This window comes from Leptopilina heterotoma, unplaced genomic scaffold, assembly GCF_015476425.1.
Source record: "Leptopilina heterotoma isolate Lh14 unplaced genomic scaffold, ASM1547642v1 Lhet_64, whole genome shotgun sequence".
NCBI lineage: Eukaryota > Metazoa > Arthropoda > Insecta > Hymenoptera > Figitidae > Leptopilina > Leptopilina heterotoma.
The window spans coordinates 53,493-66,773 of NW_025111150.1; the positions used below are offsets into that span (position 1 = coordinate 53,493).

Below are 13,281 nucleotides of genomic sequence, written 5' to 3' on the forward strand. Positions count from 1 at the left end.
TGTTTTTTAGGAATTCAATTATTTCAAAAAAAAATTTTTTAAATTACCACATACACATTAAAATTGTCAAAAATTCTAATAGAATTCTTTGTAAAATTTAATTATTTTTAAAAACTTTTTGCAATTCAATGATTTTTCATATCTTTACTATTCTCATAAAATTTTCAAACTGAATTCAATTATTTAAAAAAAATTTTTGTAAATATCTTTGTAAGAATTCAATTTTTTTATGTGTAATAAAAATTTGTCAGGAATTTAATTATTTAAATTAGAATTCACATAAAAATAAATCGAAAGAAATCAATTATTTAAAATTCTTTTATAAAATTTTTCGCAAGAATTAAATTACTTTTATAAATATTTAAATTCTTTCATGAATAATAAAATTCGTTGGAGGAATTCAATTTATTAGCAGGATAAGAAAGAAGTAAATATTTTTTTATGAAAATCAGGAAAAAGTCGGAAAAATAAAATAAAGAATGGAATTCTTGTCAGTTTTGTGATGTGTCTAAAATGAGATTTTTTGGTCGTCAAGTTTAATTTTTCAATAACCAATTTTTTACTACTTTTTTTAAAAGTTTTTTTTATTTCTTTTTTAGTTTTTTTAGTTTGAATGCTACTTTTTTGAAATTAATTATTGAGTGCGAAGTTTGAAATATCTTAAAAAGTATATTAGGAATTAAATAATTTTTTATTCATTCTTTCTCCAGCAGTTCATAAAAATTCCGTTCGTTTAAATTTTGAAAATTTACATGAATTATTTATTAAATTAGACCAAGGTGTATTCTGCTTCCTCAGTGAATTAAAGTTTTTGTCTTGAAAACTAATTCAGAGTGACTTGTTGAGTTTTATTGTAGAGTTAATTTTTCTAGACACGTTTTTTCCCGAGTAACTTTTGTGTTTTTTCAGTCGCGTCGTCGATATATTTTGCCGTAAATGAAAGAGACGAGATATATAGTCGCGCAGGTGTTGGTAGTATTAATCTATTTTCGAAGGAACTAGAGATATAGTAGTTGATAGTTTCTGCAGGTGTAAAAATCTGCCTGAAGAAAGCATCTCATGCGCGAACAATCAATTTTTTGCCTCAACGAACCCATCAAGCTACTATAATATACCTCCATATTTATTTGTCGAACGTCCCTTCTTTCCAACGTCGCTTCAATGATTACTGTATTTTTCGATGCAGGTAACGGGATGTTTGCAGGATGCGGGAAAGGCGTCAACTCTTTTTGATGACAAAAATTTTCTATCGCGATAATTACTTGGGGCATCGTGTTAAATTACTGCCGATTACTACTATGTAACTACTAAACATAATACTGCTGCTTTATAATATAAACTGATAAAACAAATTTAATTTGAATCAAACATAATTGGACTGTAAAAATTAAATCTTATCTTTTTCACTACTTTTTTCAGTCCTAAAGCTACTTTTTGATACTTTTTTAAAATTAATTATCGAGTGCAAAGATTTAGTTTAAAAATATGATTATTAATATTTATATTATTAATATTTATAATAATTATAATTTCCTATCTTAGAATTGATTATTTATAGTATGTTTTCTCCTTTTTGTTCCAGGTGAGTCTCCTCTTTGATGAATATTTGGAAAATTTATTAGTCCCTACCATTATTTTCGGTGAGTAATTTATTGTATTTCAAAATTTACAAAAGCCACTAAGTAGAGAAATCTAGAGCTAAATAAAATTAGGGTTTGAGAACAAAGACATGTGTTCTAATATAAATAAAGGAAGATTTTTATATAAAGGAAGATATGTAGAAAGTTACAGGTTTCTAAATATCATCATCTTTAACTTAAAAAATAAAATATTTCTTTATGGAGTTTGGATTAACCGAAAAATAAAGTTCATACCACAAAATAGAATTTATATTTGATTCAAAAATAATTTTTTTCCCAGTGAGTGTATGCGCATATGCATCATATGATCTTGATTCTCGAAAATAGCATGACTGCGTGAAATTATAAGGATAATGATTGTAATTGTGACAAATAAATTCTAAGTAACAATTCATGGTCGGTTGACTAAAAGTTTTACTTGTCTGTTGAAAGAAAAAAAAAAAATTTCGCTAAGGTAGTTATTAGACCTGAATTAAATGAAGAAATCTTTTGTTCAACTATGTAATTTTGTTTTAAACGAAACCATTAAAGTAGACCGAGAAAATATTAATTGACAAGAATATTTTTGTTATTTTCCGCTTTTTCTCTATATTGTATATAAAATATAAAATTGAAAATGAAATAACGGTAGCTATATTGTATTCTTTTTTACCAAGAGAATAATAATAACTTTCTGATATCTTTATTCTTATTTTATACTTTATATTTTATTCTCTATTCTTTATATTTTATTCTCCTTAATCGTTATATTTTATTCTTTTTATTCTTTATATTTTATTCCTTTTATTATTCTTATTTTACTCTTTTTATTCTTCTTATTTTATTCTTGTATTATCTTAAAGAATATTGTGAAAAAAAAGCGAAGAAAATTTAAAATAATTGGCTATTTTAACCTAAATTAAAAATAATTAGTCCAATAATTAGGAGTTTGAAAAGGTTTTAGATTTTTTTGTTTTGTATAGGAGAAACGGAAGTGCTTGGAAAATTGATAGAAATGTAACTTTAGTTTTATTATTTATTGTAATAATTTACTTTTTGATGTTTAACGACTAAGTTGTGGTCTGGTGATTGTAACATTTGCGAAAAAAAATTCCCCGAGCTGCTTATAATTCCAATCTCTGCGGTAAAACTGTACAATTTTATGCTTCTGATTTATGTAATTCAATCTCGTGATTACAAATCTTTTCCGTTAAATAACGCCAAAGTAGTATTATTGTCGAATTTGTTTAAACTAATTTGATCCGGAAATTTAATTCTATTCTTCGTAATGGGCAATTTTACCGCGTGCGATGTTGGTGTTTCTCCTGAAAGTGCACCATTTCAACTGGGATTTTTCGATTTTTTTTCTGAAAATGATTTTCACATTTTTCCACTTGATAACTAATTTTAATCAAGTAGCAAAAAGTATCTTTTTAAACTAAAAAAAAAGTAGTTTAAAAAAACTGATTTCATACAAATTCTAATTTAAATAATTGAATTCCTGAGAAATTTTTATTATTCATGAAAAGAATTGAATTCTTACGAAAATTTTTACAAAAAAAATTTTTAATAATTAAATTGTTTGGAAATTTTATAAAAATAGTAAATATCGAAAATCAGTAAGTTGCGAAAAGTTTTTAAAAATAATTAAATTTTACAAAGTATTTTATTAAAATTTTTGAGAATAATTGAATGTCTGTGTGGCATTTTATTACATTTTTTTGAAAATAATTGAATTTCTAAAAAACATTTTATTATTTATGAAAATAATTGAATTTTTGCAAAAGATTTTAGTAGAATTTTTTAAAATAATTAAATTGACAAGAAAAAAAAATTATTATTTTTAAAAATAATTGAATTTTGCAAAGAATTTTATTTAATTCCTCAAAATAATTGAATTTTCAGGAATAATTTTGTTATTTATCTTTAATAATTGTTTTCTTTCGAACAATTATTTATATGTAAATAATTGAATTATTAGGAAGAATTTTATTAAAATCTAAAAGAATAATTGAATTGTTTCAAAAAAATTTTATTAAAATATTTAAAAATAATTGAATTGCTGTGAAAAACTCTAATATTTTTTTAAATAATTGAATTCTTCCAAAGAATTTGAAAAAAACATTTTTTTTAAATAATTGATTTTTTCGAGGAATTGAAATTGAATTTTTAAGAATAATTACATTTTTTTACCAATTCCTGTAAAATTGTTTTAAAAATAATTGAAATCCTGAGATGAATTTTATTATTTATAAAAATAATTGAGTATAATAAAAATCTTCTCAGAAATTCAATTATTTTTGAAAATTTTAATAAAATTCTTTGTAACAATTTAATTATTTTGATAAATAATAAAATTCTTCTCAGGAATTCAATTATTTTTGAAAATTTTAATAAAATTCTTGTAACTATTCAATTATTTTCATGAATAATAAAATTCATTACAGGAATTTTCAATTATTTTTAATACAATTTTTACAGAAATTGGTTAAAAAATGTAATTATTCTCAAAAATTTAATTTTAATTCCTCGAACAAATCAATTATTATTATTTCAGATTTTAATAGAATTCTCCCCAAGAATCCAATTATTTACATAAATAATTCTTCGAAAGAATTCAATTATGTCTATAATTAACAAAATTATTCCCGAAAATTCAACTTTCTTGAGTCATTTTAATAAAATTCTTTGCAAAATTTAATTACTTTCGTAAATAACAATATTCATCAGAAGAATTCAATTATTTTTAAAACTAATAAATTTTTTCTTCCAAATTCAATTACTTTTATAAATAATAAAATTCTTCTCAGGAATTCAATTATTTTTGAAAATTTTAATAAAATTCTTAGCAAGAATTCAATTCTTTGTAGGAATTCAATTATTTAAAAAAATGTTTTTTACAAATTCTTTGGAAGAATTCAATTATTTAAAAAAATATTAAAATTTTTCACAGGAAATCAATTATTTTCAAATATTTTAATAAAATTGTTCTAAAGAAATCAATTATTTTAAATATCAATTGAATATAAATAATAATTGAATTCGCGAGAACAATAGTTTATGAAAATAATTAAATTATTGTGAAAAATTTTATGAAAATGTTTAAAAAGAATTGAATTTCAGTGAAAATGTTTTTTATTTTCGAAAATAATTGAATACTTCTTAAGAATTTTATAAACATTGTTTTAAATAATTAATTTTTTCGAAATGTAATAAATATTATGAAAATTTTATATTATGTAATTTGAATTCTTGTGGAAAAACTTTATTTGTGAAAATAATTGAATTTTTCGATTATTTAAAATATTATTTAAAAGAATTGAAATTCTTCGATGAGTTTTATTAATAAAAATAATTGAATTCTTTCTTAGAATTTTATTAGAAATTTTTTTTAAATAATTGTATTTCCATGAAAAATGTTATTATTAGTGAAAGAAATTGAATTATTGTGAAGAATTTACGTAATTGAATTTTGGACGAATTTTATCAACTTTTTTTTTAAATAATTGAATTATTTTGCGAAATTTTATGAAAATACTAAATATGGAAATAATTGAATTTCGAATATTTTTCGAAAATAATTGAATTGTTTTAAAGAATTTGAGTATAATTTTTGAGAATAGTTTTTTGATTTTTATTATTAGCGAATTTAATGTTGCGGAAATTCTCAGAAAAAATAGAAGTAGTTGATAAGTGCAAAGCCTGTATTTTTTTTAGTTTATAAAATTTTAATAATTAAAATTTTTTTAAAAATTTTTAAAATTTACTTTAGTTTGTATTAAGTAATTAGATTTTGACGTTCGTTCGCATGCGCTTCTAGAGAGAGAAAGAAAAGGGGACGTTAAGAACATTTTATTGCAATTATCACGCAGGAGTTTAAAAGGAAAATTAATTTTCCCTTTGATTCCGTATTTATAATTCACCCGAGAATAATTTATGTGAGTTTAGTGACATGCTGTTGCGCTGATGCGCTGTTAACGCAAATATAAATGCAGATGAAATTATGCCCTCTAGGAAATATTATCGGAATGTTATGTGTGTTTGCGGAACATTATAAGTATAAAAAAAAATCTTGTTGCACTGCAATAAAACGAGAGATCTTGCTCGCGCGAAGCACTTTACAATATCACCTTGAATGATATATTAAATAGTAATGAGGTGGAGGCGCATCTGACGTTTGATATAACCGTTTTGGGCCAGCTGCAAAGATCACAGAAATGGAAAACATGCGGGTCATATCTTTATCGTAATACATGTGACGGCATACTTACTGAAATAACATTATTGGCTTGCGGAATATCGAATTAACCTGATGAGAAGCCCTCATTTCATCAATTAAATATATCCACTAATGGCTCTCGCACGCCATACACCTTGAGACATATTACTCCCAGAGTATATAAAGACGTTTATAAATTTCAATTTAACAAAAAGTTACATATCTGTCTAAAGTTAAGTGGAACTTTAGTTTCGTACATTATTTATTTACATTTTATTTTTCTTTTTTGTTATTTACATTTATTTTTATAAAATTTTGAATTCGTAAGAGAGGGAAAAAATTAAATGACGCAGGGGAAAAAAAGCTCGCGCATCCGCTAACGCGCATGCGCGCCCCTTTTTTTCCCTGCGTTTCCTAACCTGCAAATTTCGAGTTTCAATCACTTTACCCACAATAAATGAGTTTTCGAACAAATTTTTAATTTTTAAATTAATGTATACTGAAAATCATTAAATTCTTACAAAAAATTTTATCAAAAAAAAAAATTTAGAATAATTAAATCCCTTCGAAGAATTTTATTATTTATGAAAATAATTGAATTCTGGCGAACGATTTTATTAGAATTTTTAAAAATAATTGAATTTTCAAGAATGAAATTTATTACTTTTAAAAATAATTGAATTCTTGTGATGAATATTGTTATTTATGAAAATAATTGAATTTTGCAGAGAATTTTATTATAAAATGACTCAAGAAAATTGAATTTTCGGGAATAATTTTGTTAATTATCGACATAATTGAATTCTTCTGGAGAATTCTATTAAAATCTGAAAGAATAATTGAATTATTTCAAAAAAAATTTAATTAAAATTGCATTTAAAATAATTGACTTCTTTCGACCAATTTTATAAAAATATTTGTAAATAATTGAATATCGGCGAAGAATTTTATTATTTATAAAGATAATTGAAATCTTGCCAAGAATTTTAATACAAATTTTATAAATAATTGAATTTTGTCGAAGAATTTTGCTATTTATAAAAATAATTGAAATCTTGCCAAGAATTTAATAAAATTTTTGAAAATAATTGAATTTGTGTAAAGAATTTTATTACTTTTGAAAATAATTGAATTTCTGCAATCATTCGTAACTTATGAAAAAATTTGAATTATTGCGAAGAAATTTTTAAAATATATATAAAAGTAAATAATTAAACTGCAAAGAATTTTATTATTTATGTAAATAATTGAAATATTGCGAAGAAATTTTTTTAAATAATTTTCAAATGATTTCCTGTAAAATTTTTATTATATTATGAAAATAATTTAATAGTTGCTACGAATTTTATTAAAATTTTCAAAAATAATTGTATTCCTGAGAATAATTTTATTATTTAAGGAAATAATTGAATTCTTGCGAACGATTTTATTAGAATTTTTAAAACAATTGTATTTCCAAAAAGAAATTTATTACTTTGAAAAATAATTGAATTTTTGTAATGAATATTGTTATTTATGAAAATAATTGAATTTTGCAAAGAATTTCATTAAAATGCCTCAAGAAAGTTGAATTTTCGGGAGTAATTTCGTTATTTATTGACATAATTGAATTCTTTCGAAATTTTATTAAAAAATTAATTGAATTCATGTGAAAAATTCTAATATTTTTGTAAATAATTGAATTCTTCCAAAGAATTTAAAAAAAAACATTTTTTTAAATAATTGATTTTTTGAGAAATTGAAATTAAATTTTTAAAAATAGTTACATTTTTTTGATCAATTCATGTAAAATTGTAATAAAAATAATTAAAAATTCCTGCGATAAATTTTATTATTTATAAAAATAATTAAATTGTTGCGAAAAATTATTCTTGCAAAGAATTTTATCAAAAAAAAAAAAAAATTGAGCATAATTGAACCCCTTCGAACAATTTGATTATTTATGAAAATAATTGAATTCTTGTGAAGAATTTTATTAAAATTCTTAAAAATCCTAATTCCATTCTTTTGAAGAATTTCTTTGAATTTTTTTATAATGGAGTTTCTTTAATAATTTAAAATTTTAATTAAAAATTTTGCAATTAATTGAATTTTATGAATAATTTCTTTCAAATTTTTCAAATAATCGTGTTTCTTGCGAATTAAAATTAAACATTTAATTATTGAATTTTATTTAAAATTTTCAGAAAATAATTAAATTCTTCTCAGCATTTTATTACAATTTTCAAAAATAATTTAATTCGTTCAAGAAATTATATTAAAACAGAGATAATAATTAAATTTTTTCGAAGAATAGATATTATTAAAGGTATGGACAATAATTGAAGTCTTTCAAAAAACTTCTTCAATTTATTAAATAGAGTTTTTGTAAATAATTAAATTCTTCTAAAGAATTTCTTTATATATTTTTTTTAAATAATGTAGTTTTTTGAATAATTTTAATTGAAAAGTTAGAAAATAATTGGATTCTTTCGAGAAAAATGTTATTAAAAATTTTTTTAAAATTGAATTATTTTGAAGAATTTTACAATTTATAAAAACAATTTAAATTATTTCGAAGGATTTATTAAAATTTTTTAAAATAATTAAATTCTTTTGAAAATTTTCACAGTGATTTTAAAAAATAATTGAATTCTTTAGAGAAAAATTTTATCAAAAATTAAAAAAAAATTGAATTGTTTCGAAGAATTTATTCAAATTTTAGAAAATAATTGAATTCTTTTAAAAATTTTTACAGCGATTTTAGAAAATAATTGAATTTTTTAGAGAAAAATTTTATCAAAGATTAAAAAAAATTGAATTGTTTCGAAGAATTTATTCAAATTTTAGAAAATAATTGATTTCTTTTGAAAATTTTTACAGCTATTTAAAAAAAAAGAATTTTTTCATGAAATTTTATTGGAAATAATTGAATTTTTTCAAAGATTTTACTATTTAAAAAATAAATTGAATTGTTTCGAAGGATTAATTAAAATTTTAGAAAATAATTTAAAATTGAAAACAGCAATAAAAAATATTGTCGTTCCATTTGAACATTCAAAATTTTAAAAAGTTTTAATTTAAAAAAAATATAAAGTAAAAAATACTTTAAAATAGAAAAAAAATTAATTTTTTCAAACAAAAATTCATTTAAAAAAATGGTTTTTCACCCTAGTTGAAATTTGCAGCTCCTTTAGATAATTGCAATTAAAATTAATTACCAGCAGATAATGTGAAATCGCTGGCAAAAAATGCAAAGGTGTAACTTTATTTAAGTACTGAGCACTATAAAAGTTAGTAATTTTTGCAATGAAAAAAGAGAAAAAATAAAGAGAGAGAGAGAGAGGGGGGGGGGATTATTCGTGAATTGAAACCTGTTTTCGGGATCCAGGAAAAGACATATCTAAAGTTGATGTACCTCTCGATGGAAAATGAAATGCGCACTACGAGAATATAAACGAAAACCGCACGATGGAAAGAAAGTGAGATTTACTATTGTGCAACATGAGAAAAATTTTATCATTTCGTTTTGTGACTCACGCATAATTGCCCTTTGTTTGTGTTCCGACGATATTTTTCAGTGAGGCAACAATTTATAGACCTCTGATCCGCGGTAATTCCTTATCGTATATATATAGAATTTATATAAATTCTCATAAATGCACTTTGAGAAAGTGTCTTATAAGGTGTATTGAAATTAGAAAAAAATTTTCTCACTTTTTAAATTGGTGAAGGATTTTTTTCCCAGTTGCTCCTAATTTGTATATTATTATTTATTATTTTTTGTATTTTAATTTTTTTTATTATTAATATTATTTATTATTTTATTCTTTTTTTTAAATTACATAATTTTGTTTGTATGTAACAAATTTTGGAAAATTAAATAGTTTTGCATATCTTTTTTTTAAAAAGTAAACTCTCCTTTTATGACTCGACGGAATCTAAAAATATTTCTTTTTTGAACAGAAATAGATAAACTTTAATTAAAATTGAAATTTATGCCTAAACAGCTCTTCTAATCTACTCGATAGAAATTTAATTTTCATTCTCAAAAGTAAAAAAATAAAAACAGTTTTTTTTCTAAATAAGAGATTATTAAAAATGAAATTAATTTTTTATTTGGATTTATTTATATTCCGTCGAATCTGAGGTTGAATTGTTTATTCGTTCCAAAAAAGCAGGTGAATATCTATAAATATTTCTGTATAAATTTAAATACTGAACGAGAATTATTTTTTTATTTAGTTTGCTTTTCTGTTTTTTTAAATTTGAATTTGGCGCCATTACGCTTCCTTAAGTTCCCGTCCAGATGGCATGAAAACTCTCTCATAAATAAGATTATTTAAATATAAGTATCAATGACCTGTCGAGTTCTTCCTATTTACTTTTATTTACCAATGGTAAATAATTTTATAAGCATAAATAAAAAGGAAAAATAATAATTATTATTCAACTTATTGTTTTATATTTTAACTAAGACGACCAAGTGATAAATTCAAACATTCAATAATAACAATTGTTCGTGTAAAAAATTCTCAGATTATTCAAGAACCATTCGAGAATACTTCAGGAATCATAAAATAATTTATCTTGAAAACTGATAAAGAATAAATAATCGTTGATTGTTGGAGTGTTAGATAATGGACAGACATCGCCGTGGGAAGTCGCGCGTATATTTTAGAAGAAGAAAAAAAAGAAAAGGGTTGATTTGAAGAAGAATTTACGAAGCGGGATTGAAACGAGACAAGTAATTACGCAGCGAGTCTGGACGTTTTCTAAAGAGACAGGTGCTTGGGATATCTTTGCCTGACTTAACTGTGCGAGCAAGCTACCAGGCACGAGCGACGACACTTTCAATCCTTTGGAACTCTTCTACTAGGAGCGATGCATCCTTCCTCTTCTCGAATTTTTTATTCTGTTTCCTCTTCAACTTTCTTTCTCTCTTTCTTTCTTTATCGTGTGTCCTTGTCTCTTCTTCTTCTTCTTCTCTCGCATCCTCTACTGTCTGTGTTTATACGGTGCCACAAAAGATGATAGCAAAAAGATCGATATTACTCCGCGACAAATTGCTTGATGGCGTCGAGGTTGAATGGCACGCCATAAATTTCCATGTCGTAAAGCTCGCGAGACTGAAAGGTACGAGTTTAATATCAAGCACTCTCCTCACTGAACGTAGACATATTTTTAACCAACGGCTAATTTATTCAAGAAACTTTTCTTTGTATCTCCCTTTTCTTCTTTTTTTATTCTGTATATTCGTTTTATTACAGTCTCGTTCTTTTTTCGCCAATTAGAAGAGTACTTGTTTTTTTACATTTTTCATTGTTATGAATGAAGGAGAAAAAGTTGGAATTTCAACGAAGTACTTTTCTGCTTTTTTAAATTTACCTTTTTTTGTTTTGTTCCATTTGAATTTGGCGCCATTCTGTTTCTTTAAGTTGCCGTCAAGGTGGCATGAAAACTCTCTCATAAACGAGATGAATTGTTCAATGACCTAGGTCAGCTAGAAATAAGTATCAATGACTTAGGGAGTTAAAAGATTTTAATGCATACTTCAATAATTCCTCTTTGAATTAATATGTAGAAGCGCTAAAAATATTTATTCAGAATAATTTGTCTAAATTAAAGAGATTGCTTTTTATTTTGCAACCCAAGAGAGAGATAGAGGAATGCGACGATTGAATTTATTGAAGCGTAGGAAAGATTCAGCTGAGTAAATTTCGCAGAAGAAATAGTGGCTCTTCCGGTGTGGTATGGCGGAAATTTTTAAGACGAAAGAAACCGAGCGAATCGAATGATTTTGTGCTCCCCTATACTGATGATGGCATTCAGCGACTGAAGATGTTTTTTGTACACACTATTCGTAAAACAATGCCGAAGGGCATAGTTTTTAATTTAGCGAGGCCATTACGAAAAGTGATATGCACCATTCGAAAATAAACAGCCAGCACAAAGTGAGTTTATGTGATTTTTTTTTGGTGATGAGTAAGCTCAGAGTGAGAGAATGGAGGGTGGAAGGAGGAAAATTAGCCCCGTGGTGGCAGGTAGTAGTTATCTCGAGTGAGCTCCCAGTTAATGACAACCCCTGTGTTTAGTTCTATATAACCTATCCTATATTACGTATCAGCTGTCCACCATTCCACCATAATTCACACTACTTTGTCTTTCTTCCTTTCACTTTTCTCGACAAAAGTATCTTTTAGCTCGACTAAAAGGGAGTTTAGTAAAATTTATTATCACGGGTAGCATTTTTTCTTCGAAGTTTTTGTCCACTTTGGTTTGCTTCAAAGAAAATTATCCTTTAGGATATATATTTTGCTGAATCGTTCCAAAAAGCAGGTGACGAGCTAAAAATATTTCTCTATAAATTTAAATACTTTGGAATGATTTAATGATTTTTTCGGAAACGTTACCGGACAGTGACTTTCTGGACATTAGCAACTGATCCCATAGCGTCAAAGGACAAAAGTATTATATTTGATGATGAATAAATTACAAATACGACAAACTGGTCTTTAGAAGAAAGAAACTTTCTTAATTACTTCATAAAATACAATTGCAATTTTAATAAAGTAAATTTTGTCATAGTTAATTTTAAATACAGTTCAAAATTAACGCACATTCAAAAAAAAAATTCCTTTTTCTTAAAAATTATTTTTCGAATTCAGAAAGAAAATTAGTAATTTATTATAAAGCTATCATTATTAAATTAAAAAAAAGAAAGAAGATTTGTTTAAAAGAGAACACATGTTTCAAAATCAAGCAAACATTACCCGCATACACATATTCAATAATATTACTAGAAACTCTTTAAATCGAAAAATCCACTCGATTTTACAGCAAATCTCTTCTCAACGTGTATAATTAATTTATTTTGCAAGAAAGCAATTGCTTGATTTACCATTAATTACTTGAGTTCTTTTTTTAGAAAAACAAATTCCTAATTGCATTTTCCTTGAAACAATTATACGTGTATATATATAAATAAAAAAAGTCTTTTTTGTAAGTAAAAAAAACTCTTGGTGTGTGTATATAGAATGACGAAAAGAGAAACATAAAAGAGGATATTAACTGGCAATCTATGCAGACGTTTAATGAGGCAAATCCTTCATAAAAGTTATTTTGTATCATTTTATGAGACGACGACATTAATACTTATCATCCTACTTCAATGATAAATAGTTAAAGTCATTACTGCCTGAGAAAAACCTAGGAAACCAAGTCTTTTATAGCTTTTACTATTATAATTATTTCATTTTTCATTCTTGCGACTATGTTTATTTCATTATGCTGATACTACACCCTCATAATTTTTTGATTTGTTGCAGTATTAGCTATTAGGTTTGCAATCATGTCGCAAAGATTTTAATTCACACAAGTAATTATTTTAGTAATTAAATTAATTACTGAATAAATATTTGCTAATTAAATATTTATACTAACCAAATATTTTCCAATTTAATT

The 13,281-nt window shown here is 24.1% G+C and overlaps 1 protein-coding gene across 1 annotated transcript in view; it reads left to right on the top strand.

Annotated features, from left to right (window-relative positions):
- The window catches only part of LOC122509924 (homeobox protein aristaless-like), a 156,673-nt gene that overhangs the window by 35,354 nt on the left and 108,038 nt on the right, over positions 1-13,281 (top strand). The window contains exon 2 of the mRNA XM_043624253.1: positions 1,583-1,640. Within this exon, the coding sequence (XP_043480188.1) occupies positions 1,583-1,640 (58 nt within the window). The remainder of the gene's footprint in view (positions 1-1,582; positions 1,641-13,281) is intronic.